This window comes from Marmota flaviventris, chromosome 6 (assembly GCF_047511675.1).
Source record: "Marmota flaviventris isolate mMarFla1 chromosome 6, mMarFla1.hap1, whole genome shotgun sequence".
Lineage (NCBI taxonomy): Eukaryota > Metazoa > Chordata > Mammalia > Rodentia > Sciuridae > Marmota > Marmota flaviventris.
In genome coordinates, this window is record NC_092503.1 from 36,607,151 (window position 1) to 36,632,368 (window position 25,218).

Below are 25,218 nucleotides of genomic sequence, written 5' to 3' on the forward strand. Positions count from 1 at the left end.
AGTCCCAATTCTAACCTTTCACAAGAAGAAAACTTCAAATTAGTGAGTTTTTAATTCTTGCTTTTATTTGCTATTATATTTAATTCCATTTGAGTCATAGTAAAACTACCTTGCATATCCTAAATCAACATGATCCTGCTTTTTGAGTTCCAAAAATATAGTCAGACAGACTGATGTTTTGAGGACATTCTAGATTACATGCTAACCCAATACTTCCTCTCTTGCCAAGAAAAAAGTGGATTTTCCGACCTACAATATTGTATATAAAATGAATTTGTGTCTACTAATGCTGTTTTTACGCAAGTCTGCCATGTAATTCAGATGTAAGAACACTAAGTATAAGACTTACTTACTAAGTAAGTGCAAGACTGCTACAGAAAATATAAAACATTGGCTATTTAAGAACTCTTAAAATTGTTTCACAGGCTGTAGGTTTATTTCCATACCTACAGACTGCCTTACCGATTCTGTTTAAATATTCTCTAGGAAGAAATCAAACTTCAGAGCAGGTGACTATTTAAGTGAAATACAATCAGTTCAAACCACTACCTTGTTAGTAACTTTTGGCCACAAATATCAAAACTCTTTCCATCCATTTTCCACACTCAAACCAGAGACAAATTATTTTCAATAAACTCTAGTATTTATTAAATTATAAATTTTTTAATCAAAAAGAAAAATGCAGATCAAGAAAAACCTCAAACTACAAGGACTAGACAGCAAAGCCTCTGGGAACGCCATGAAGTGTGTTACAAAGATTCTGAAACATAAGTTATTAACTGTTTTCTTCACAATCCATTTTAATAACTTTACTATATAATAGTTGTTATTCTTCTATTTTTAAATCCCAAATTCACATCTATTTCCACATTAAGCTTCCTGCTCATAATGATACCAAACATCTCACAGGTGCCAAATTTTAGTAATGGTTTTATGCCAATCCATGCAGAAAAATAAGGTAATGCAAGAGTTGGATGACGACTATTAATGCACAGATAATATACACACACTGGCCAAAAGAACTAAAGAAACTTAAAAAAAAAAAAAAACAACTATAAAGTAAACAAACATCAAGAAAATGGGAAACTAAACAGCTCTCAACTATTAACACCCAAGTTCCTTACATTAAATAAATTTCTCAACAGAGACATGTTAGACGTTTTAATTTCAGATCTATCCTTCCCTCACCCCTTCCCACCCCAACTCCCCAAATGCACTACTAGGGATGAGTATAATGTTACGTGGGCAGAAATTTACAGATAACCATTTCAACCTTGAGCATGGAGCTGAAAACTTCTTAAATTTAAACTTCAGTTACTGTGCACTGTCCATCAGGCCTTCTAGATCTGACACTGACACTCACTGTTCCAGCCCCTGCTACTGATCGATCAGAAACTGATCGATCAGCTACTGTCTGGTTTACATTAGGAACCAAAAGTCTCTGTTGGGTCAAGGAGTGCTGTGCAACAACCACGGATACATCTTCACTATCACTACTGGCATCTGATTCGGTTTCTTCAATGGAGGTGTCAGGTACCCTGCTTGAAGAAGGTGATTCATGATCTTCTTCTCCTTCCCCCCTATGACTCCTTTCAGCTATGCTGTCTCCACTGAGTTGTAAATGAGAAAAAGAGTCTTCCAGAGAAGTACCTGCATCAGGGGATGGTGTTGCAGGACTGGTTAACTGGCCATCTACTGATGTTAGGGGCCTTGCAGAAGACACTGGAGGCTGAACAGAAGCTCCACTCTGTGCTGATATGCTGTCCGCTCCATCGGCAGAACTCTCTCTCGCTAGGTTTACGGTATTAGTGTCACAGTCCAGCCTAAGTCCAGCTACTCCCTTCTTTGGTATATCTATTATATCTCGCTTAATCTTCCTGCGACGTCCATGTTCATTTCTCCTATACTGAACCATATTTTCAAGATCAGCAACATACAGAAACCCAGCAATTAACATTTCAGTGTTCTTTTTACCTTTAGAAAAAGCATCTTCCAGCTCTCTACTAGTACGCTCATCATACTGCCACCACCCATTTCTTCCTTCATAATACCATGCATATTCACCATTTCCTCTACTTGCTGCCTTAAGTTCTTCTGGTGACAACAAAGTTGGCTTGTCAAGGAAATCCTCAGGAATTTCTTGTCGACAAAGGGCACATCGCTTTCCAAGCCACGAAGCTCCCTTTACACACAGATAGCAGAAAACATGCTTACAAGGCAGACTGACTGGGTGAACACATGTTTGCAGACAAATGGCACATTCAGGAACAGTTAGAGAAGGTGCAGTATTAGAACAGGACTCATTCGCTTTCCTGTTCGTAGGAAGCATGTTTATTGAGTGATCAATCTCACCACAGCCAGCCATCCTAAGAAAATGAAAAAAAAATACAATATTAAAATCATGTAAATTCTTCCAATATCTAAATTCAACAATTCAGAAAACATAAGTACCTATTACATGCATTACATGCAAGCCACATAGAACCAAATAGATTGATAAAACCAGATACACACATTTAAAAATGTACAATCCATTCTTGACTGATTTAAAAATGTACAATCCATTCTTGACTGACTACAATCAGACTAAAAACCACAACACAGCCAAAAATTAATTCAGATGACAAACAATGTTGAATCCTTTCCAGGATGATTACTATCAATTTTACAAATTATGCAATACATTAATATATTTGTTACTTCACAAAGAGGCCATATAAAATTAAGACTAAAGCTGAAATCCTAGAAATTCCCTACCTCTGTTATATATGTAAAAACACATGTTTAACCACTCCTTTGTCATGCCTAGCCATTTCTTTTCTGTGAAACACTCTTCTAATGGTTTCCTTGTTGGCTTTTTCTATTTTTTCTAAACCCTATGTTCTTCTCACTGTATTCTTTTGAAATGATCTTATCTATACTCATGGCATCAATTACTACTTATATATAAATGATACAAATTAATTCAAACTGGACCTCTCCATTTGGTGTGGCCCTATATTGTCTATTTTAGATCTAGTATATCTGGAAGGTACAAAGCTGAAATCATGATGTTTCTTTCTTACTCCCTAAAATAGCCTTCATGGTGACACCACTATTTGCTTATCCAAGCCAAAAATCCAACTCAGAAACTCTCCTCCTACATGTTTCCATCCAAATAAACCATCATTATATCAATTTTATCTCTCAAATTTTATCTCCTATATTTACCTAATATCCATCTCTACCTTCCCTAGCTATCAAGCAAACATTTGCTTATTAAATTATTGCATATGCCTTTTAATTTGTCCAGGCACAACAGCTGCTTATAAATTGTTTTTTAGGATAATAACCAAAATCTCTAAATCCATCATGCCCTGTATGGTCTGGCCCCCCACTTCCATAGGAGCCTCATCAAACTTCTCCTTGACCAGGCTTCTTACCAAACTGGCTACTCCCTGTAATAATGAGCTTTCCCAATTGGGAACACTCCTTCTCATCTCCTGCTTTCCACACCCCTTTTGATAAGCAAACTAGTATCCATCTTTCACCTCTCTTTAGAAAACCTCTATGACTAAGTCAAATAATCCTGTTAACTTCTTGCTACCACAAACTCCTCATTCTTTATCAGAATTGCAATGTAACATTTACTTTTGTGAAAATGAATGTTTTCAAACCAGATATTTGGGTTTCATTTTAAATAATTTTAACCTAAATTATCGGACCTAAAACTTTTTTTAAACATGTACTTAGATACACCTTGACAATATGTAAAAATTCTGTCAGTGTACGTATTGAAGCAGCACAATGAAGAACTGTATAATGAAAAGCTTCAGCCAGCCAATGAAAGGAGGATAACTAACTGAGAGAGAACTTACATAGTGAAAGCAATGCTAGACAAGAAATCTAAAAACCTGTTGAGTCTTACTCTCCCTTATTAATTATGTGCTCTTAGTCCTTCAGATAAAATTTTAGTCTAATTTCCTCACCTAAAAAAAATCAAGAGTTTACAAAGCTCTGGTAAGAATGGCCCTCCAAATACTTAATAATCACTAAAGCCCCATAAAAGTTAGAACCATATAAAATCATGGGAGAAAATGATACCACTAACAAAACTGCCCTGAAAATGAGGGAAAGAGAAATAAAAGGCAAGATTTGTCAAACTGGAAACACTGAACTTAAACACTGACATAAAAATTTGAACTTCTACCTTATTTTATTTGTTCAGATAAACAACATCCACTACACAGTCCATCTAAAGATGAACAAGACATTCACCTTATTTTTGTTTGTTAAATAAGGACACAAACATGCATGTAGATAATCACATTATGCAATAAACAAAATGTGTTAAGATACAAAGCAATGAGAGACAATGTCATTAGGTGGGTGGCCCTGGATAATGGAAGAGATTTCAGGCAGAGACATATGCAAACCACTCAATCATGTAAGCAGTGGAATAGCAGGAGATGGAACTGTAAATGTTATCAGAAGCCAAATAAGAAATATCTGATGACTTTTATTCCACAGTAATAGGAAACCAAGATATATTTAAAAGGGGGAAAAAAAACAGGGAAGCAGACTAATGACTGAGAAATGGAAGTAAAGATTTCAGAGATTAGAAACCATTAAATATTTAAAATGAGTAAAAATTTCTCTGCACCAGTTAATTCTGCCATTTTAAAGAAGAATATTTAGAATATAATCACCATAAGGACCTTTGCTTTTTGCCCAAGATCAAGAACTCAAAATTAAGTTCAGTGGTGCCGGGTGTGGTGGTACACACCTGTAATCCCAGCAGCTTGGGAGGCTGAGGCAGGAAGATCTAGGGTTCAACGTCATCTCAGCAAAAGCAACATGCTAAGCAACTCAGTGAGACATTGTCTCTAATAAAATACAGAATTGGGCTGGGATGTGGCTCAGTGATCAAGTGCTCCTGAGCTCAATCCCCAGTAACCCCCACCAAATGAGTCCAATGATTATAAAAAGGGGATCGTCAATAAAAATGTTTAATCAAAAATTGAAAAACAGTATTCTTTGGCTTTAATCACACCACATTCAATCTTGTAATGATCCCATTTTTTACTGCTTTTTCTGTGTTCTTGTTTCCTTAAGAACTTACTAATAATGTAAATTTTAAAAAAGATTTATCTAGATAAATCTTTTTAAAAATCTAGATTAAAAAATTATCTAGATGAACATTTATCTAGATAAAGACACAACAGAGTCTCCATGGAAGAATTAATCAAAGAAATGCTCAATTTCTAAGTTCTTTTTCAAACCAACTCTAGGTTTATAGAATCCAGCAAAGTACAACTTTCCCTAACCCATAGAAAGTTCTAAATCAAGCAAATATGACTTCCGAATATGTATTAGGCACTGTAGGAACTTTAAAATATTTTTCCTTTTCTTCAAAGATCTTAAAACAACTTAAAGTACAAGTAAAGCACATGCTTCTTAATGGCCCAATTAACACCCCCATCTATCCCACCCTTCCTATCCCAAAAGAGATGGCAGTGCCCTCCACATTTCATCTCAAAAACTCTCATTCATTGCAATAAGTGAAAGAAATTAATTTCAATGAAATTCTTGAAAGTCTTTTTAAGAATTTCCCTATGTGCCCAAATTTCCAATTAAGAAAAAGAAACCAAGAAAGAAATCCATTTACAAGTAATCTTTTATAAATAAGTAAAAAGCCTGTGATTTGTGATTAAGACAAAGTGATAAAATGGGCTTTTGCTCATCATTATTTTGAAAAAATAGCAATATCTTACAAATAAATGTCTATATCCTAAACTATCTAGACCACCTGTAAACAAAGAACAAGTTTAAAATTTTATAAATTTAAATGGAATACAAGCCTGATAAAATGCAAACAAGATATCCAACATGTCACTGGGACCAATGCCATACTTTCAAATACATAATTCCAAACGTGTTATATTTGATCTAAGTAAAATTGACCTGAAACATCAGTTTTCCAACACATGCAAGTGGTTTATATATAGAAAAGAAAGTTTCCACTGGTTGCTAGGTGGCTTGCTTATAATCCTAGCAACTCAAAAGGCTGAGGAAGGAAGATTGCAAGTTCAAAGCCAGCCCAGCAACTTACAGAGACTCTATCTCAAAATAAAAAATGGGGGTGTAGCTCACTGGTAATGTGTCCCTGGGTTCAATCCCCAGTAGTATTTTTTAAATTTTTAACTAAAAACATTACTTTCCACTCTGCTTAATGTTATCAATATTTTGTACAACTCTTACCCTTACATGTATAGGTAAAATTAACCAACTTTAAAATGTAAAAAGCAATTATGACCACCCTAGGCAAGGCATGAACTATAAAAGCAATATATTTGGAAAGGTAAAACAACAACTCTGTGCAGATATTTTGTTTCCCTCATCACAATGAAGTTTACTTCATTGGAAAATTTTATCAGAAAACAAACAAGGGACACTGGAGAGCTAAAAGTGCATTATTTCATAGGAAACATTCTCAATTATCAATATGCAATAGCAAATTTTAAATTCTGATTCATTTTAGTCCACAAAGTATACTGCCGTCAATAACCAAATAAGAAACTGGGAGAAACATTTGTTAATACTTCTTATATAATTCTGGATGAGGCGTAAACAATAGATAAAGAAAAGATATTTAACAATGTAAAGATCAAGCAACCTCAAACCACTAGCCTATATATAAGACATACTTCAAGGCTGTTTTTATAACCATTTTAATCAATCCTACTGTCTCTATTTCACAAAGTTTCAATAATCTTAAAATAGGTGACAGCTCAAATGTATGCAGAGGTTCATACCAATATGTAAATAAGAAATGTTTCCTCATCCCTCTTTGTATAGAATAAAGATTTGGTAAAGAATTAATGCTAATAAAAAAGAAGTATTCCTGTCTAATAAATGTTGTATGAAACTCTACAAATCATTTTGCGAAAAAGGAATTTATTTCTAGGTTACTAAATTAAGAAAAATTCAACACAAGGAAATTTGTAGTTAATTTAACTCTGCTAAGGAGCATCAATTAGCACCTATTTTCAAAGACTTTCTTACTAAAAATTCTTCATGTGCTATTTTAACCTTCAAGGATTAACCCCATTCTTATTCCCATAGATAAGCCGTGGTAAATACTTCTGCAAGATGGTAAGTGTCTATCAACCCTACTAAGTCTTCTCTCAAAAAAGACAGACCATAAAGCGATAGTAGTGGAACTGATGGAAATCTTCAAGGACTCAGATTTTGTTGAAACTTCTTAAAGATCTTTAATTAAAAAGAAAGGTAAAATTATGATAAACACAAAAAGTCCTCAGCATATAAATAAGAACATTTTAGCCAGCAATAAAAATACCAATCAGGTGTTCACAGATGTTTACTTTTACTATGTTCAAATATAAACGTAGGACTATCACTTATTTATTATGTAATATGTGCCAGGCACTGTTTGAAGCACTTTATATTTAATGCTTACATTATCCTATAAAATAAGTCAATTATTTTCCTTATAACATATAAGGGAATTAAGAAAGTTCAAGCGATGTGTCCAAAGACACTGACTCACCATTATTAAGTGATTGAGACAGCTTCAAATCCACGTGATCTGACTCAGTATCTATTATCTTAATGCTACAGATTGCCTCCAAAATAACTATGGCCATCCAAATACAAGAACCACCCAAAATAATTTTAGAAAAGATAAAATTTCAAGAAGTTAACAAGAAAATTTGCCAACTAATAAAGGAATGAAAATTCCTGTCACTTGCCCAAAGAGCACTTGTGACTTTCAGTATTTCTCTTTATTCCCTTTCAGTTTTGAACTAAGGAAGAAAATATTTCATCATCTATTATGCCTATGGCACTAGCAAAGAGATACATCATCATATTTCCTATCAAAATGCAAGGGAAGAAAAGTTCATTAACACATGCCTTCCTTATTAGTTTTATGACAGGCACAACAGATACCAGAAGGAAATTGTTACATGTAGGAGGGCACAGGCGTATATTAAATGAATGAAATGTACTTTCGAAGAAGTGGTGCAGCAAAATCTTGTCTTTATGGTATCTTAATAGGTTTAGACATTTATTCTAAATACAATGGTTCTTAAACATTTTGGGGCTAGTTTTATCAGGAGTTTGATGAAATCTTATGTCAAATTTCAAGGGGTTAAAAGATCTCTATAAAGTTGATCCACACATGAATCCCTATAGCAGCCAGGGGAATTCACTGAAACATTTTACTTTAGAAAATAACAAGTTAATAATTTTTCAAAATTTTAGACAGCAGTCTGGAGAAAAGTTTGGTAGTGGGGGAGGGCAAAAGGCAACTGGAATTTATATACATCCAGGTAGAAATCCAATATAAGATAATGAAAGGGAGGGTGCCGACATAAGGTTCCAACAGTAGAATATAAGAAATGCTAAAGAATAGAAAAGATGGAGAGTGGCACTATTCTCCAGGATTCAGAATTTGAGGAGACTTTTGTCTCAGACACAAGGACTTTAAGATATTTATAAGGTTTCCAGGAGGAGATAGATAGATGATAGCTATATTTACTAGATTGGTATTCTAATCTAGACAGAAATCAAACTGCCAAAAAATCTGATGAGTCACCAACACATACCCAATTCTTGGAGCCATAAAAATCGATAAATCCCCAAATTAAACCCCCAAAGAGAGCAGGAAAAGAGGCCAAAGAACCTTGGGTTACTCTAAAATTTATAAATGAGGTATGATAGCCTGCAAGAAAGATGGGGAACAAAGAGAGAACATCACCACAAAAGCCAACAGTGGAGACATTTGCAAAAAAAAACAAGTGTCAAACAAAGAGAAAACTATAAAAGTTACTGTGGTCAAATTTCAATTGATTGAACTGCATGTTGCAAAAGTTGTGAACTCCACATCCTGATTTGCTATTTTGATTTTCCAAAGACCATCAAGCCTGCTATGGATAACTTTTTAATTTAGCAAATACATCTTTTTTTCCCTGTCCCCCAGACTACTATAAAACTTTTCCAATGTCTAGTTTAAGAGATACTCTGACTCCAATGTCACTGAGAAATTACATAAGCCAAAGATAAATCTTCAAAATCTACCTGCATCTTTACTCTGCTTTATCATCATTCCTCCTGAGAACATGGTACTGCTGGTTGTTTTCAAAACTAACCCTTCAATTTCTAGTGTTAATGCCATGCCTTAACTCCTCCAAGACTCTAATATTTCAAAATCAATTAACATGATAAATCTAATGACCTCTTTTAATGCAATCTATTCAATACTATTGCACTAAATAATATTAACCATCTATTCTGTTTCTTAAACTTCATACTTTTCATTTCCATAATAGCATTCTCAATATCTTCTTTCATTTCTTTTTATCTTCTCTGGCATCCTTTAAATACCATTACTTCTCACAAGTGGGTAGTACTATATTCTATGCCTAGACAACCTACAAAATATTTCACGTTAATATATAGACCTATACGACTCTCAACATCTACTATCCAGAAATCTTCAACCTAAAGTCCATATTTCTAATTCTGTATTCAAAAGGTTTTCCTCAACATTCTCATGGTACTTGAAATATGACTGAAAACAACATTATCTGTTCCCCTTAATCTGTATCCTCTTTGTTCTCTACCTTGGATAACACCTGGAGCCACTGCTGGTGCTACCTTATTCCTTGGCCACTTCTCTCTCTCTCTCTCTCTCTCTTTTTTTAATACAACAGAACATTCTTTAAATATGTCCCCTTTATTCCCAAAGACTGTGACCCTAATTCTAGACTCCTGGACACACTCTTGTAAAAAATAGTAACCTTCAAACTGATTTCAGTCTTTTCTCCCTCAAGTCAATCATGTTTAATTAATTCTCTTTCAATTTTCAATAGTTTATATATATATATATATATATATATATATATATATATATATATACACACACACACACACACACACATATATATATATAAAATTAAATTCAAAATCCTAAGTATTACCTTTCAAGACCATTGATGTGGGTTTTACACTGAAACAGACTTAGATAAAATCTAAGCTTTACCAAGTATTTTTAAAATGGTTACCTAACATTTTCCAAATTTACTTAAAGACAAAAATTACTGAACCCAAATGTTTTAGTTAGCATCTCGGAATCTGTACTTTAATAAAGTGCTCCAAGGGCACTTATTCTCTCTCAGTACACACTGACTCAGGCAAGTGACATAATCTATTTTTTCATCAGCAGGTGAGACAACTAGTGTAATATACAGTGATAAAACTCAAAAACTCAAATAAAACACCCAGTAAGCCCCTTGTAAAATAGTAGGTACTAAATAAACATTTAATTTCTTTTACTTACACTCTGAAATCTCTTTCTCCTACCCTACTTTTCGAAACAGGACTGTTCCCCAACCTACCTAAAATGCCCTGATATTAGACTGCTATATCCCTCCTCATTCCTTTGGCTTGAAAATATTTTCTAACTTTCTCTGATAAATTATAGTCATTTTTTAAGGCCAAACTAAAAGTTCTTCTGTCCACTTTCAACCACTCAGATGGGACTAATTTCTTACCCTCAATTCTAATAGCATTTTACTGTTATCTCAATATGACATTTAATTGCATACTCACACACACATATATACACACATACATTTGTCTCATATACTAGAACATAGCGAGTTCCTTGATGATCAATAGCTAGACTATCTAACCAAGAAGATTAAACAAAAAAATAGAGGCTGGGGATGTAGCTCAGAGGAAAAGCATTTGCCAAACATATACAAAGCCTCATCTTGTTCAATCCTCAACATAGGGGAAAAAAAATGATAGAATAGATTAACATAATTAAATAATAGATACATGTGTCCTAGTTTTTTTTTTTTAAAAAAAAAAAGGGTTACTGGTATCATTTTTCTTTTACCCAATTCTCAACACTAAGAATGATACGGTCATACTTTCAAAGGAAGTACAGAATCAGATATACTAACTAGGAGAATATGGAATAGTGCCTACAAGGGTTACTCTGGTTCAGTAATTTAAACACTATAATCACAAAGCTTCAAAAGCCAATGAAATGTGTGATAATTTTTTTATGACATCAAGTTAAATAATGTTCATATCAATTTGAAAGAAAAAACTATTATGTTCATTGTGGGAAATGTTATTGATGAAACACTGTGGGAAATGTTTCATCAATAACCATCAAGTTCAATATGAGCAAGTTCAGGGTAATCTAGCATTTTAAAGCATATTAAACAAAGACTAAATGACAGGAAAATAAAATTGTATATCAGAGTGAATTGATATGAATAAAAAGCAACAGTACTAATTAAAAACTCAGCTATGCTCTGAAGAAATGCCTTAAATTTAGTGAAACAAGTTTTTAGTAATTACTGTTTTTATAACCCAGACAGTTTCTTGTTTATAAAACCAGATACTGTCTAACTGCGTCATTTATTAAAATGTTAAAAGAAAGGTAGACCCTAGAGGCCCTGGAGATCTTGCCAGTTTTCTGGCCTTTAATAAGCAAATTCCTGTTTTCAGTTTCACTTCTTACAGAGATTTTTTTCCCCCATAGGATAATTTAATGCAAATAAAATTGCTAACTTAATAAAGCATCTATAAGCCAATACAAAATGCTCATTTGATATAATTAAAACTAAACATAACAGACATTTGATTGACAGTCTTTTATACCAAGCCATTGCAAGTTTTGAAAAACCATGATGCTATACTTACATTTCTATTACAGATTCCACAGATGCCTGCCACAAAAATAAAACATCATCTTCATCAGCAGTCAGCCAGATTGTAGTATATTCTCTTCCACTGCTGGTTCATTCTTTGTGCTACAAAAGAAAAAAAAATTCACTATCAATTTCTCTATAGACTAATCAAGATCAACAGAATTAGTTAATTATGATTGACCCTTTCACAAGTCTATGGCAAATCTTATCTTTAAAGTAAAAAAACAAAAATCAAAAACCAATCATGTGAGCTGGAATGTAGCTCAGTGGTAGAATGCTTCGCTAGCATATGTGAGTTTGATCCCCAGTACCAGAAAATAAATCAATAAAATGGGTATTAAAAAAAAAAACACCAAGGATGCCTGCTTTTTCATCACTGCTCACTGGATGTTCTAGCAGAGTAATTAAAATGGAAAAAGAAATTAAGGACATAAAAATTGCCAAGAAAGCCGGGCACAGTGGCACATGTCTATAATCCCAGCGGCTCAGGAGGCTGAGGCAGGAATGAGTTCAAAGTCTACCTCAGCAAAAGTGAGGTGCTAAGCAACTCAGTGAGATCCTGTCTCTAAATAAAATACAAAAAAATAGGGCAGGGGATGTGGCTCAGTGGTCAAGTGGCCCTGAGTTGAATCCCCAGTACCTACCCCCCCACAAAATGTCCAGAAATAAGTTTTTTAAAGTGTCTAAGTAAAATTGTCTCTATTTTCTATAAATAGACAAAAGATTCCCAAAGAATCCCCAAGAAAGTTAATTATCAAGTCTGGCAAAGTTGTGATTACAAGTTTCACACACACACACACACACGAGTTTTGTTTCTATATCAATAACAGTCAACAATCCAAAAAAAAAAAAAAAAAAAAATCCATGAAGTGATTCCAGTTAATAGCATCCAAAAGAATAAAATAGCTAGGAATCAACCAAGGAGGTAAAAGACCTGTACATTGAAAATTATATTACTGAAAGAAACAAGAAGAGCTAAACAGGTGGAAAGAAAACCAGCTTTCATATATTTAAAGACTTAATATGTTAAGACAACAAATACTACCCAAAGTGATCTACAGATTTGACATTAAGAGGACCAATGTTATCGAAGTGATCTACAGATTAAATGTAATTCCTGTCAAAATCCCAGCAACATTTTTGCAGAAATGGAAAAGCCAATCCTCACATTCATACAGAATTGTAAGGAGCCCCAAATAGCCAAAACAATCTTCAAAAAGAATAAAAAAGTTGAACAATTCCCACTTCCCAATGTTAAGACAGAGGTCCAGGCATCAAAACAGTACAGTGCTGGCATAAGGACAAAGACATAAATGAAATAGAATTGAGAATCCAGAAATAAACTTTTACGTCCATTGGCAATTAATTTTTCAAAAAGGGTATAAAATCCATTCAATGTGGAAAGATTATTCTCTTCAACAAATGTTGGGACAACTGAATTTCCACGTGCAAAAGGATCAAGTCAGACACTTACTTTACAGGATATGTAAAAATTAACTCAAAGTAGATCAATGATCTAAACATCAGAAGTAAAACCATAAAACTTCTAAATGGGCAAATTTTCACAACCTTGGAATTGGTAATAAAGTCCTAGATATAACACAAAAAGCATAAGTAGCAAGAAAAACAAACAGATTGGATTTTATCAAAATTAAATCTTTTGTGTGTCAAAAGCCATTTGTCAAGAAAGTAAAAAGAGCCAGAGAGGCGGGCACACACCTGTAATCCCAGCAGCTACAAATTAATTCAAAGCCAGCCTTAGCAACTTGGTGAAACCATGTCTCAAAAAAAAACTGCTGGGGATGTGGTAATACCCCTGAATTCAATCCCTGGTACAAAAAAAAAAGAAAGAAAGAAAAAAGAAAAGAAGTAAAAAGATAATCTATCTATAGCACGGAAGAAAATTTTTACAGATAATGTGTTTGATTTAAAGTTTAGAATAAAAATTTCTACAACTCAATAACAAAAGGACAAAAAAGAATGAAAAATAAGCAAAGAACTTGAATAATGACTTTGCCAAAGGGATACAAATAGTCAATAAGCACATGAAAAGATGCTTAACATAGTGATTGGGAAAATGTAAAAGTCTCATTGATATAGCTACTGTAATGACTATAGTTTTTAAAAACATGAATAAATGTTGGTGAGAATGCGGAGAAACTGGACCCTCAATCATTGCTGTTGAGAATATTAAATTGGGTATCTATTATGAATAACAATTTGATGGCTCCTCAAAAAGTTAAACATAATTACTATATTCCCCAATAATCATGCCCCTAGTTATACATCAAAATAATTGAAAACAGGACTTAAATGGGTATTCATATACTAATCTTCATCACAGAATTATCAGTGAAAAATCAGAGATGATTCAAAGTACTCCTCAACAGATGAATGAATAAATAAAACATGATATGTAATCATATATTACTCAGTAATAAAAAGGAGCAAATGAAGTTCATCCAACATAGGTGAATGTTGAAAACATTATGCTAAATAATCCAGACATAAAGAGGAAAACATTAGATTTAATTCAATTTAAACAAATGTTATAGGTATACGGAAATTAAGAAGGGGGAAAGGAGTTATTGTCCAATAGGTATACATTTTCTGTCAGAAATGATGAACACTTTATAGAAATATACAGCAGTGATGGTTACACAGCATTGCAAATAAAATTAACTACACTGGATTATACAATTAAAATAGCTAAATCATAGAATAATTTTACTTGTCTTATACCACACTAAAAAACTTTCAAGTAAAACAAGACCTGTATGGACAAAGAAGTAACAAAAAAGCCAAGCCGCCCATCATATAACATTGAATGTATTCGGCAGTCATAGCCTTCCTGCAAGGGAGGTGTACAAAGGCAGTTGTGATCACATTAACTAGGACTTCCTGCTATTTGCATGCCCAAGTTCACAACCTTTAATGGAAGCTCTCTCAAGATTCCTCCTGTTCAGAAAATCCAGAGGTACCATATAGAACACCACTTCAATCACTAATTTTTTTCTCACTTTGTATTTCCCGCTTACACTTCACTTTATCTACTGCCAAGAGGCACACCATACTACACAGAACTTCAAATGAAGCAGACATGATTAACTAAAGAGATGAAAAACCTCACAATAAGCACAAGGTAGGTCAGGCTTCAATCTTGTCTTTTGGTTCCATGTGCCTCTTATATTGCGGTCATCTATCTCCCCAAGGTATCTAGTGATTCTAAAGATAAATATTTGTAATATATGTGGTCTCTAAAATGCAAGACAGCTTATTCTACCAGAATAATAGAACAAACAAATTTCAAAACCAGTAAACTTTCATGGGCTGGGGTTGTGGCTCAGTGGTAGAGCACTTGTTTAGCATGTATAAGGCACTACATAAAAATAAATAAAATAAAATAAACGTATTGTGTTCATCTACAACTAAAAAAATGGAAAAAAAAACAGTAAACTTTCAAAAGTAATTGACTAAATAAGGTTTCTAAGTAATATGGCTTTTTATTTGCTGACTTTAGATGACACAAGCTCCATTATATGACTTTCCTTGCAACCCTCACTTTGCCTGAAAGTGCCTACAAATTCCATGGCATAACAGAAGAGCATTCACATCCCTCTTGCAGCCTACTCAAAAGAGAAACTACCCATTTTCACACAATCCATCTGCTTCCTATCTGCAAGTCAGGAGGAGACATTCTACTGTTCTAATGTCTTACTTATTCTTTGAAGTCTCTCCCATTGGCTATAATATACACAATACCCTACTGTTACTCTCTCTCTACCTTCACTACTGATCTTTCTCTTTACCCTAATTCTGACATCACTATGAGCCTATTACACATACTTGAGAATGAACCATTCAACATCTCAGGGGTTTCTAATACTTGCCCCAACATATTAATTAGAATTATGTTTGCTATAAATGTGCATTCTCCTTCTCTACACCCAGAGATTCTAGGCCAGTGGTACTGATGCAGGTAGTCTAAAGAACACAAAACTGTCCTCAATTTTCAATTTCTGAAATCCTAAATGTAATTAACTTCACTTCTTCTCAGTAACAAAAGAATCACCACCATGTTTGGAACTAGCTGACACCTAAAACTGTTGCCTCTCAGATCACAAGCACTGGTCCTTTCAGTTTATTTACTCATTCCCACAACTGCTAATTTTGGAGACCTCCAGCTTCTTGACCAAATCCTTTTCTTTATCCAGTTCCTGATCTCATTTTCTTTCCTGCCCAAATTGGAACACAGTTTCTTAACCCCTAAATCCCTCACAGCCTTGTCTCTCATCTATACACTCCACATATCCCCATCTTTGCATAAATCTTACAATGAAGTAACATCTCAACTTCTATGCCTTTATCACCTAATTGTTGATGGAGGGGGGAAAAAAAACCCGCTTACCTCCACTCTCCCTTTCAACCAACCATACCAGAGTGTGCCAATTTTTATTTCTAACACCTCTGAAATCTATTCTGTAACCTCCTATCCATTACTAACACCTTAGTTTAGACCCATTTCTCACCTGGAATACTCTTCACAGAAACTGGCTTGCTTCTATTATCACCCTCAAATTCATTCAGTGATAAAGGACAAAACAGACCAAATTCCTTCCATACCTGAAGCCCAATATTGCCTCCCTGGTCTATAAAACAAAGGCAAAGCTCCTATAACAAAGGCCTTAGTGATCTGAACCCTAAACAAACAACTCTCTACTCTTTTTTAACTCTGATAACCACCATCATAGATTAGTACTCCAGTTATGCCAACTTACTCATCTTCCAACCCTCCACTTATCATTTCCTTTTACCTGATATAGCATATTCTTTTACAGTTTCTTTTATGCCTATTTGTTCTTCAATATATTGCTCAGGAATAATTATCCCTACCCTTTCTTTTAATTGCCTCCAGAAAGTCAAATGTTCCCTCTTCTCTATTTTCTGTTTTTCTTAAAATATTTTCCATTATTTTTCAGTGGTGTATTATAGTTGTATAGAAAGGTGGGATTGTTACATATTTTGGTATGTTCTTCTATTACTGAAATTATCACATGCACTGAGAGTATTAGTTTTCAAAGTCTGATTCCTCTATTAACCCATTAAGTCCCAAGTTTTTAATTCAGTGACTATGTCAATAAAATTGACACAGGTTTACTGAAATAGATTGGAAATCATAATCTAGAACTTATATAGCCTTTATTATCTTAATAACAATAATACAGATTGTTCTATAAATAGGACACTGGGACAATATAATTTTCTCAAACATTCATAAAAATGTTTTCTGCAACACATTTTTTGCAGTACAAAAATACAGGTCATAACTCGTTAACAAATAACCACAAGCAGAAACATGTTAAGAATTTGTCAGGCAGCAGTGCAGTACACAACACTTTACTATACAGTATACATTGTCCCAGAGTCCTATTTATAGAACAGATACTTAATGAAAATTGATAAAAAAATTTGATATACTGTGCATGCCTTGAAATAAAATGACAACTAGTTCTAGAAATGAAATAAAATGACAACTAGCTCTAGGTTAGTTCTGGAAAATGTTTTCATGAACGCATTTCTTACATTTGTATCAGTTATGTAGGTAACATCTGGTTCAGTTTAACATTTAGTAAAAGTAACTTCCACAGTAAAGTTTATACCAATTTACAATGAAGTTAAAAATATTTTTGAATGCACTTATCATTCATCTGTTACTTTTATCAATAGAACTTTAAAAACAATATATATTTCAAAGTTAACGGAAGTAGTATATATGTTGCTCAATTTAAGCTTTTTTATAGGTGTTCCACATCTGGGATAATAGGACAAAAAGATCTGAAAAATAAGCCTCATGAAGACAGGACCATTTTTACATCTTTAAGTGGCTAGTAAACTGCCAATCATTTTTTATTTGAATTGGTAGCTATTACATAAATGAAAAATTACCTTTCAAAAATAACCAAATTTGTTAACTCACATAACAAAACATTTGAGTTCTGTGAACAAGGCACCAAGCTCAAAGCTACAAAAGATGTTAAGATAACTAATTTTTTTAAGAACTTAAAAATTTAAGAGAGGGATGTAAACTGTAACTACATTTGCAAATAAAGATTCAAGTCAACATTATATGTTTTGGAAGATACACCTAACTATTATTCCCTGGCAGTGAATTCTCCAGAATGCACATAAAAATCCAGCAATAAGCCAAAATAGGATTCTGGACAGCCAAAAGACCTTCATAAAGCTCTTTCCCTAGGGATAAAGGTAAAGATGACCATACAGGATGGCCTAGCATTTGTCCAGTATAGTCCTTTGTTTCAAGTATCCTGGAAAATAAATTATATAAACATCCTATTCTTCACCATAGGGTATTTGGATCATCATTCAAAAGTAGATTTACACTTTACTCCCATTCTAAGATCAAAAACTACTGCTAAAGACTGCTGTTGATCATTAGCATTAGTTGGTCATTAGTGGTGCTTCCCTATTCTGCAAGTTTTTAAAAACATCTTAATCAATCATTTTAATCTCTTATTCTAGGAACATTTGATTGACTGTTAAACTCCAATCTGGAAGATTTAATTGCCCATTTCTTTTAAAAATCTTATTAGACCACTGTTTATACTTTAATAATTTGATTATTCTTTTTATTCTTATTGATTCTTGCTTATTCTTATCTTGTTCATAAATATGTTAACTATGAAACAAACTGATGCTTAAAGGAACCTAGGTTAACTGAAGCAAAGTAGCTTTAAAGTAATATACAGAAATTTCCTAAATATTTTCTATTTGGGTACCTAAATAAGTTCTGACCTTGTTTTATAGATCTATTTCACATAGCTGGAAAAAAAAAAAAAAAGCTGTAGCCACACTGAAGTAAAAGCTTTTCAAAATGTACATTAAAACAAAAGTGATTTTTAAAATGTCTAGTTTATATAAGGCGATAGAGTTCTATCATTCTGATTTCCCTACTTGTAGACTAATAATTGAATCCAAGCAATTCACCTTATCAACAAAATAATACATTCTCTGAAAAAGTCCTTTAAAAACAAACAGAAACAGAGACCTATTCACACATTATATGACAGCAAAACATCTACTATAAACACAGAAACTTTTCCACACTCTAATCCTTCCCATTCAATAGAACACTCTCACCCTCATTATACCCCTCTAGTTTAATTAGATTTTGTAAACAACATCTATCATAGACGGTAATCTCTATTCCAGTATGACCTTTCCTTATATTAACTAATACCCTTTTCTAGAAAACACGATAAAAATATTTATTTAGCCTAATATTTCCTTTTTATTCTTTTTTTAAAATTCTGGCCTCATGTAATGGTCAGGACTCTCAGAAATGTCTTCCACCAATTTTTAAAACCTTGATGATTCTTTTTATTCCTTTAAAGAGTTTTGTTTTTGTATGAGAGATGGAACCCAGGGACTCTTCACCACTGAGCCACATCCCCAGCCCTTTTAATATTTTATTTAGAGACAGGGTCTCACTAAGTTGCTTAGGGCCTAGCTAAATTGCTGAGGCTGGCTTTGAAAGGAACCAGGTATAGTTATTCTTTAACAATAAAATAAACTCAAATACTATCTTTCTATGTTCTTGGTGCATTTTTAAAAGTATTTCACTTGTAAGTATGCATTATCTTTCAAAAATAATTTATAAGTCAATATAAGTAAGTTGGTCCTTCAAATTTGAGATTTAGTAATACTACCCCATCAATAGATATCACTCCAGCTAAAAAAGGAGACAAAACTTTATAAATGTAAAACAGGACTCCTGTGGTATCCCTAAAAGAGTGCATATAGTACATATAATATTTTTAAATATTGCAAGTTAGGATGACATTTTAAATTTCTATCTCAAGGATAATTTCAAAGTAGAGGCTAGATGGATAATGAAAGTTGGGGGAAGGAAAATAAACTAAAATGTTAGTAGCAATCAGATCCTAACTATGCAAACTTTGGTTCCCAACCAGCAATACCAGCATGACCTGGGGGGTTCTTACAAATGAAAATCTGAAGCCCTACCCCAGACCCATAGAATCAGGTCTCTCAGTGATTTAAAGGCTTCTATAGTCTCATTATATCACTGCATCCTCCAAACAACCTGTAAAAAATGACTAATACCCATTTCACAAATGAGCAACCCCAAATTCAGAAGGCTAATAACTGACCCAAAGTCACAGAGGTATTAATACCTGATAGGATTCAAACTCAAATACACTGATGTATTTTTAAAAATCCTTTCTACAATGTATTCTCTCTCAAGGAAAAAAACTAGAATAGTTTTGTGCCTAAAATATTTTGCAAATACGTATGTAATTTCAAGTATAACACAAAGAAATAGGTAATATTAACTTTTATTTTATTCAAATCAATGTATCTACAATGTTACCTTTTCAATATGTATTCATTGTAAAGAAATTATTAATGAGATATTTTACATTCATGTGTGTATACTCTGAAATTCAAAGTGTACTCTACATTTACAGCACAATTCAGACTGGACACATATCAAGTAATTAATAGCTCCAGGTGGTCAGTAGCTACCATATTGGGCAGTGCAGATCTACAATTTTTTCCTTAGCAACTTTTTTGTAAACACAAAACTGGTAAGTTATTACAGTAATCAATAAAAAGAAAACAATGAACTCCATGTTAATTCCATGCATATTCTATTCTGATCAGTTAACAAGTTTAGGTGGGCCCAATTCTGCCAAGCTGACCATCAACTACAACCTCTGCAGAATATAATTTAAAAAGCCCTGGGATAGGGCTTCACAAAATAGGGTATATATGTAACACTCAGAACTGTCATGTGAAAAAGTCCCAAATCTTCCATAATATCTGAAAACAACATTTTTTTTTTTTTTTAAAAAGAGGGGAGAGTGATGCTTCCATTTTATTCAAACCCAGGAAGAGAGAATATTGTAATTTTAACCACAGGCCCAGAAATAATTAAACAAAAAATAAATAATTCAAATATTCATAATTCTGTTGCAATGAATGATTTGTAAATTATACAGACTCAATGTGATGATCTATTAAAAAAGTAACAAAAGCATTAGATTACAGTTGTGGAGGAAAAAAAGGGGTGACAGATTAATTTATAACTATATAAAGAGGTTTAGAGATTATCAGTGATTATTTTTTACATAACCAATTAAAATAAGTACAACTGAAAATGAAGTAATATTGCATAGTTTAAAATTTGTGACTACTGAATTCATTCATTCTATTATTTGAATAGTTATTTCTTATGAAAATATCTAGAATTAAAAGTCCAATTTTCAAGTCTGTCACAAATTTTTTAAAAAGCCATTTTCTTTTCCCCAGATAGTAAATTCAAATAAATAATTCTTTTAAATATATAAATACATAATGTTTATCTAATGATGTGTGTACAATATTATATAATAAATATGTATACACATTCTCACACAGGAGAAAAAGGAATGAAGAGTAGAGATTAGGTGATTTAGTAGATAAACCTTAACATTTTCTTAAGAGTTCCAAATTAAGAAATGTAACTAAATACCATAATGTATCTATTTTTGGCCTTCATCACCCCAGTTGAAGACCATCTTACAAAAAAACACAGGTCACACTTGGAAGACCATATCCATTTCAGCTGAATAGGGGCCAATACTTTATTTTAAATAATTCTTTCCCAATTATATATCATTTCCCTTTAAAAACCATCTATTTACTGCGTTCACAATCTTAATACTTAAGCATTAAACCTTTACAATTCTTCTCTCCAAGGTCGGGCTTGCATTTTATTTCAATATGGTATGTACATGTGAATAAATATTGTCTTTTAATTATATCAAATATAGGAGGTTCATGGCCAGCACCATTCTATAAAAAAGTCTCTAATTAAATTTGTGATCTTGGTCAAGTCATAACTGCCATGTCTTTGTTACTTCTCCCTACACTATAATTCTGTAATTCTAAGTGCATTAATAGGCATTTAACAAGGGCTGGGGATGTGGCTCAAGCGGTGGTGCACTCGCCTGGCATGAGTGCGGCCCAGGTTCGATCCTCAGCACCACATACAAACAAAGATGTTGTATCCGCTGAAAAGCTAAAAAAAAAAAAAAAAAATTAAAATTCTCTCCCTCTCTTTAAAAAAAAAAAGGCATTTAACAATAGACTCTGTTTTAATTAACCCGAAAGACAATATGGCACAAACACTAAATAGAATACAGAAATAGACACAGGTGGTTGTTGCCCAGTGTTAGCTTCTATACTCACAAACATTGTTCCTAATTCAGCCTGCTGTTTCACAAATTCAGATTCCTTAATCAAAGGAAACCAGGCAAGAGAAAAGTCTCAGCACCTTTCATTACTAACACCAGAGGAAAAAAACAAGTATAACCCCAACAACGCCTTTGTTAGAAGTTTCATGCAAATACAGAAAATGATATTATTTAAACAGAAAATTGTGAAATTATTTAATCCTATCATTTTCATCTTTTAATTTAAGAAATCATCTTGAATTTTTTCAAAACAAGTCTGCTCCTTTCTTCTGACAATTCAAGTCAGTGAAAACTGAAACACTTTACCAGGTTTCTCCTACAAGGAAAAAAAAAATGTCATTTCCTTTTTAATCCCTCTTGTCTAATGACCAGATATTTGGAGAAAGTTTTCCTGATGATATAATTCTACCACTTTCTTAATGGCCAACAAAAAAAGAGAAACTTTCAAATGTTTAAGTACCAGTCTTTTCCTTCTGTCCACAACTTCCACTGGCCCATTTGACATGTAAATTCTAAATCCAAGTGCTCCAATTAAAATACCCAAGGCAAAACAAACACATCCAAAATCTATTTTTAGAGTGGCATTCACTCTTTAGTTTTCTCTTTAAAATGAGATTTACTTGACCTATTTTCCTGTGTTTTTACAGCACCCAGACATTGAACAAACAATGTGCTAGTCAAAAAAAACCCAGCAAAGCCAACATCACAAATCCTATTATTTGTGTGGGTCAATTTCTTCGTGTCCTAATATGCCCCGTCTTTTTGAAGTCTACATACAGTCATTTACTAAAATGTTGTAGGTCTTCCAAATTTTGTAATTACATACTGCTTTCAATGTCCAAGTTATATGTTCACATCTCCGCTTGAAAAGTACATGTATACACACACACACACACACACACACACACACACACACACACAGTCTGTGTGTGTGTGTGTGTGGGGGGAGTGCCCTGGCACCTGAAATGTCAATCATTCAAAGAACAAAGCCTTTCCTATCATATCTTAGCTTTCTTCTTCCCCTCAGTTCTACATTATTTAAGTATTTTTAGAATGTAACTTAAAATGTTCAAAACTTGAAAGTACGGGCTCACTAAAATGGCACTTAGAAAAAAAAAAAAAAACATACACCAGAAAGACTCCCAAGAAAAAAATCTTGTTGCCAGAATATATGGTAAAGTTACAGTAGTACAGAGTTTACCTGTGAAGAGAGCTGTTCCATCTCCACACTAAAAAACAATGTTACAGCGTTTCTTTAGAAGTCTTCAGAAAATAAACTAGCGACAACAATGGAAGACCATACTCTTTCAAATGGGATGGAGAGTAGGAAGAGAACTCCGCACCCGGTAACCAGAACAAAGCAACAACCTCGGCTTTAAAGACGCACAGAGGCTGGAGAAGCTCAATGGGTACTCTGGACACATCTCCTGATTATTCCAATGCTTTAATAATCGTCAAAACAACTGATAAGATGCAATGCTGGGTTTCAAATGGGCAAGGTGGAAGGATTGCTCTCTCAGTGTTAGGCAAGCCCCAGGGGCTGAGTAGAGAAGAGAGGGAGAAGAGAAAGCAGCAGCGAAAGACTCCAAGAAAGACAAAATCCAGAGACCGTGCGCCCTGACTACGATCTGACCCAGGGCCCAAAGTGTTTGACCACACACAGAACAGGGTGCAGGCTATCCCCCAAATCATCGTCGCCCCTAAACCTTGAGGCCAGATGGTGCCCGGGTAGAGGCCTGACACCATCGCGGAAGGGGGAGACGAGGGACCCGCGGCCACCCAAGGCAGCGACACAGACCGGGCGGAAGAGGCTGCGCAGTAATGGCCGCTGCTCCGCCTCTCGCACCCTGGCTGCGACCAGCTCCGGCCATCGCCCAGGGCAGGGGCTGCGGCGCCCGCCGGCAACGCAGTGGCCGTCACAGTCTTCTTGCCTGCGACAGCAGCCAAAGCGGGGGCGACGGAAGGGCTGAGCGGTCCCCTCCCGCCTCCGCGCGGACAGTCGGGACCGCGCCGGCCCAAGGGCGTCCATCTACGTACCGGCCCCTGACCCCGCCGCCGCCCCTCTGAGGCCCCGAGCGCAGGGCCGACCCGAAGTGCGTCGCGGCAGAAGGTGACACCGCGGGCTATGCCACCTCTCCCCGAGTTAGGATCCCCCAGTGACTGACTTTCACCTTGCCCCCTGCCAGGGCTTCGCCCCGACTCCCACCTCTCTGGCCACAGCCGAGGCCACCTCGCAGTCTTTTCTCTTCGGCCTCGGAGCCCGCAGCGGACGGGGACGCGCGCGGCCGTCACGTGACCGCCCGGCGCTCGCGGGGGCGGGGCCGCGCGGGGAGGGAGCCGCGCTTCGCACCCGCGCGCGCGCGCGCGCGCGCGCGTCTGCCCAGCCTCTGTCCCTACGCTCCTCCCAGGTTCGCGTAGCCATGTGCACCAGCTTTCCGGCAACGCAGTGGCCGTCACAGTGCATCAATTTCGCTTACTGGATCCTTCTAACTGGTCGCTATTTTACTTTCCTTGTGCATCTTGGCGGCTGGAGGCTCGGGAAGAATGCGGAGCCACTTGCGAGAGATTTGGGGTGGAGCAAGTAAAACCCTCGTGCGACCAGGAAGTGCTGCTGCCCCGCTTTGTGACCCTAAAGAAACCCTTGCGCGCCTACCCGAGTTTCGGTTTGAAGAGCCTCTAGCAAAAGTACAGTTCCTTTGAGGAAAAACGTAAAAACAAGGCAGGAGGGGGAGCCCACTGAGACGTTCCAATTTATTCACCTTCTGAATGGTTGAGCGATGCAATAGGGGAGGATAAGGCCCTTTGGACTTATTTTTCCTGACAAAGTAGGGCCTGAGAAGCTGGAGGAAGAAATTAATCAGCGTAAGAATCTAAAATTAAAGAAATGGATTATTTCCATGGCAAGAGTGTGTTTTTGTTTTGTTTTTTTACGGTGCTGGGAAGGAATGTGGTGTTGTCAAAACTCTTAACAGTATTGTGCATTCCGTTTTAGCATGTACAATCAGCAATTTATCCTTATTTTTAGTTAAATGAAGAGAATGAAAGCATGTCTTTTATTATTTACAAGAGTATGTATTTCAACATGGTGTAACAACATTATCTTCTGTCTTACATTGATGTTGCTTTTTTATTTCATTAACTCATTCAGGATTGGGAAATTAAAGGTTCTTTATATGTACAGAAATATGTACATTTTCTTTTATTTCACT

The 25,218-nt window shown here is 34.9% G+C and overlaps 1 protein-coding gene across 3 annotated transcripts; it reads right to left on the minus strand.

Annotated features, from left to right (window-relative positions):
- Positions 1 to 43: 43 nt before the first annotated feature.
- Rnf146 (ring finger protein 146) lies at positions 44 to 24,305 on the minus strand. 3 transcript variants are annotated; one of them, XM_071613043.1, is made up of 4 exons: positions 24,216 to 24,274; positions 21,764 to 21,834; positions 11,725 to 11,834; positions 44 to 2,366 (listed from the first exon to the last, which is right to left on the minus strand). In XM_071613043.1, coding segments are annotated over exons 3-4 (1,065 nt in total). In that variant the 5' UTR covers positions 11,727 to 11,834; positions 21,764 to 21,834; positions 24,216 to 24,274; the 3' UTR covers positions 44 to 1,303. The 3 variants fall into 3 exon arrangements, with proteins under 3 accessions (XP_071469144.1, XP_027803202.1, XP_071469145.1); XM_027947401.3 differs by lacking the exon at positions 21,764 to 21,834 and having other exon boundaries at positions 24,216 to 24,305; XM_071613044.1 differs by lacking the exon at positions 21,764 to 21,834 and having other exon boundaries at positions 24,181 to 24,246.
- Between the last annotated feature and the right edge of the window lie 913 nt (positions 24,306 to 25,218).